A 3,676-nucleotide genomic window follows, 5' to 3' on the forward strand; every position below is an offset into this window, starting at 1 on the left:
AATAACTAATAAAAACAACATCCAAAGAAATTTAGTCATGAATCCAAGTCAAAGAAAATAAAAAAAACACAAAAAACATAAAGAAAGTAAGTGCTGAAGCTTTGTAATCCCAATTCTCTCTTTAATTCTCTTGTTTTCTTGCTTTGTTCTTGGCTTCAAATCTCTTGAATAGTTGGTTGCTGCCCCTTCCTTTAAACTTCTGAAAAAGGTCCTTTAAATAGGCTCCAAGTAATCTTATTTCTAAAATTTCGTAAGTTTGTTTATTTTTGAAAAATTGCCCAACATCATGGCCATGATTTCTTGGAGCTGCGGTGTAGGTTTTTTTGCTACAGTAGCATTGTAACGCCACTTCTCCAATGTTGCAGCGTTGAGCTCTCGAGAAAATTATATGGCGACCTTTCTTTCACAAGCGCTACAATGGTCTATCAAATGTGAATGCGATTTTCACCTTGATCTAGTCCGAACTGGGAAAAGGGAAAAATATAAAAGTTGTAACCGTGTCATTTAACTTTCTAATGGATTAATAATCATTCAATTAGACTACTAGATTAAAAGATATGCTTCAAAAACTGCATCATGTTTAGTCCATTCGTACTGCTGCAATGGTATGCATTACACAAATATTTTGACTATGATCCAATCTAAATTGGGTAAAGTGATAAACATAAAAGTTGTAGTTTTTCCTCTTAAAAGTCTAGTGGTTGAAAAAGCACTTCATTTGGAGTTTTGTAGACAGAGATATGGTCAAAATGCTGCAACATATATGAATAAAGCTGTCATCATACTTGTACAGATTTTCATCAAATGAGCCTTTTTCATTAAACTTCCTACAAAAGCAATAAGAAAAATTACCAATACTACTTTTAAAGTAATTTAAAACAAAATAACATAAAATTTAACTAAAATAACTTAAATTAACTATTCAACATGTCACCAAACTTAAACTAGAAAAACACCTAAAATGCTACGATTCATACCTAAAATCTCAAAGATCTAACTATTTAAGCTCCAAAATTGTATCAAAATAACTATATATAATAAAGTTATCGCACCCCCAAACTTAAGATTTTGCTAGTTCTTGGGCAAAATATAAAACAACATGCAATAACTTAATCATGGAAACATTTAACTAAAATTCAATCGCACTGTTTCATTAATCATCTTTAATATCCTTAAAAGTTAATTCATATTCATAATTTTAGGCAACACACAAATATTATTCAAGTTCATGTTTCAATCTAAATGTAAACTCAACATTAAGTGAAATTCTGTGTTTGTGTGTAATCTTTTCACCTAGAACATTGTACAATCCGAATAAGTTTACATTCATGCAAATTTCAAATTAGTAATTAAGTCCATAAGTTTGCTTTTCATCCCCGTCTCCACTAATGTAGACTAACATTATGTTAAAGATCAATATGACTTTAATTAGCTTGTAATATATGGCTAGGGTTAAGGTTGGATATAAGATAATGTATAGCTCAAATCACTGTAAACACATAGTCAATCTAAAACCTATTCAGAGCTTTATTTTTCCTTCACATAATATACTTCTTTTCCATAAACTTTTTTCTTTTATTCAACAGTTCATTCTTTCTTTTCCTTTTACTTTTTTCAATTTCACACCCCCAAACTTATTTCTTTTATTGGGTAGTTAGATGAATACAATCATATATTTGAACTTTTAATCATTTTTTTATCTTGACTACCTCTTTCATTATGTGGCTTATACCGTATCCTAAATACACTTATGCACTTAGGAATGAGGGATGTAAGAATTGTTAGAAATATTAATATAAGGGTCTAGGCTAAAAATTAAGTGTTCAAATGAAAAAAAAGATATCTTTAGGCTCAAAGGGGGAAACTAAAGATAATTTATGTAAAAAAAAAAGCTAATTAAATATAGCCTAGAATTTCGTCTTGAGAGAGAATCAAACAAATTTTAGAACTTAATACATAATTCAAAAACTTGCACTCACAAAAACGTTTTTTAAATACATACAATAAATCTAAGCAAAAGATATAGTGATGAAATGTAAAAATTTCAACCTAACAATAAAGCTTAGCATGAGAATTTACATAACACTCAAACAATATTCACATGTTTTGAAAAATTAGGATAGAAATATAATTGAGTTCTCATCATTGATAGGTAAATTAAACAAAACTAGCACAATTAAATCTAGTTCAAATGCAAATGCACATGCATAAAAAAAATTAATGAAAATAAACTAACCTAAACTATCACAAACACTAATAACAATAAAACTCTCTCCCAAACTTAAATTGCATATTATCCTGAACGTAAAAAGCTAAAAGAATAAGGAAAGGAAACTCCCCTATCAATGGTGACAATGCATTGAGACTCTAATTTTAGTCCTCGTTATCTTCATGCTTTCTAAACCTACAAACTCAACAAACAAGTTAGGGAAAGGTTAAAACTACTTATTTAAATAGAAAAATAAGAACTAACTAAAATAACAACTAAACCTAAAAAAGTATAACTTGAGTTACCTCCCAAGAAGTGCTTCTTTATAGTTAATAGCTTGACTTTATTTGTGGTCATTATTCACCCTTTAGAGAGGTTTGAATTTGCATGGAAAAAGATTGAGGTGTGAAAGTAATCTCCTCTTAGGATGAGGTTGTAATGGCTTTAACTCAAGATTTAGTGCTTGCTGAACCCAAAATAGTGAAATAGGCTGACTTTTACCCAACTTTTCAAATTGAGTTCTTTTGGAATAATGCACTTTTAGTGTCACCTTAAAAACATGTGTAACATTTGTAAATTCTTCATTCTTATCCTTTTTTTGTGACATCTTGAACCAAACAAGCTTCAAAGAGTATCTTTGGATTTTTCATATCAACAAACTCCTTAGGTAACTCATCAACTATATCCAAAAAGGAAATGAGAGGCATATATGGCTTGACTTGTGATGGTGTAGATACTTCCTCCTTTTGTTTAACTTCTTCATTTTGAACTTGATTGTTGGAAGCTATTCTCTTAATCTACTTTATCTCCATCATTTACCACATTCTTGCCATTTACCTCATAAAGATGCTTATTATATTTTTGTTCAGTGTCATTTGATAAAGTTTCCTGAGGCATATTGTTGATGTCATTAATCAGTTGACTCACACATGTCTCAATATTTCTCATTAAAGCTTCGTTACTTTGGATGATTGTATCCATATTTGCCATGTATGCAGTATTTTTGGCCATGTATTGCATTAACATCTCTTCCAAAGTTGGCTTCTTGTTAAGAATAGTGGCTTTAACTTATGATTGAAAACCATTATGGAAAAGAAGCTGTGATGAATATGTAAGACCCTGATCATTACTCCATAAACAATATGGATGATTCCACCTTGAGGTGTAACTGTTGGAGCATGAATTGTGTTACTGCCCATTGAAGTTTCCATCAAATTGCATTAATTCATAATAGGCTGGATAATAACAACTTGAATGCCCATCTCCACAAAGATAGCTTGTCACAAAAGGACTCTTTTTAGGCACAAATTGTTTTGATGGCCATTGATAGTTACAATAATTTATCACCTCAATTAAAAGTACCTGAAAAACAAAAAAGACTCAATTTAAGATTAATTTATGAATATTAATATTAGTAAAATAAATAAAAAAATAAATCCCCGGTAACGGCATAAAAAACTTGTTGTC

The 3,676-nt window shown here is 30.0% G+C and overlaps 1 protein-coding gene across 1 annotated transcript in view; it reads right to left on the reverse strand.

The window, feature by feature from the left end:
- The window catches only part of HAC12 (histone acetyltransferase of the CBP family 12), a 22,572-nt gene extending 19,352 nt beyond the window's left edge, over positions 1-3,220 (reverse strand). Inside the window, exon 1 of the mRNA XM_021441616.2 lies at positions 3,047-3,220. Within this exon, the coding sequence (XP_021297291.1) occupies positions 3,047-3,220 (174 nt within the window). The remainder of the gene's footprint in view (positions 1-3,046) is intronic.
- Positions 3,221-3,676: the final 456 nt, after the last annotated feature.

This window comes from Theobroma umbraticum, unplaced genomic scaffold (genome assembly GCF_002168275.2).
Source record: "Theobroma umbraticum cultivar Fairchild unplaced genomic scaffold, ASM216827v3 scaffold_55.0, whole genome shotgun sequence".
NCBI classification, from domain to species: Eukaryota; Viridiplantae; Streptophyta; class Magnoliopsida; order Malvales; family Malvaceae; genus Theobroma; species Theobroma umbraticum.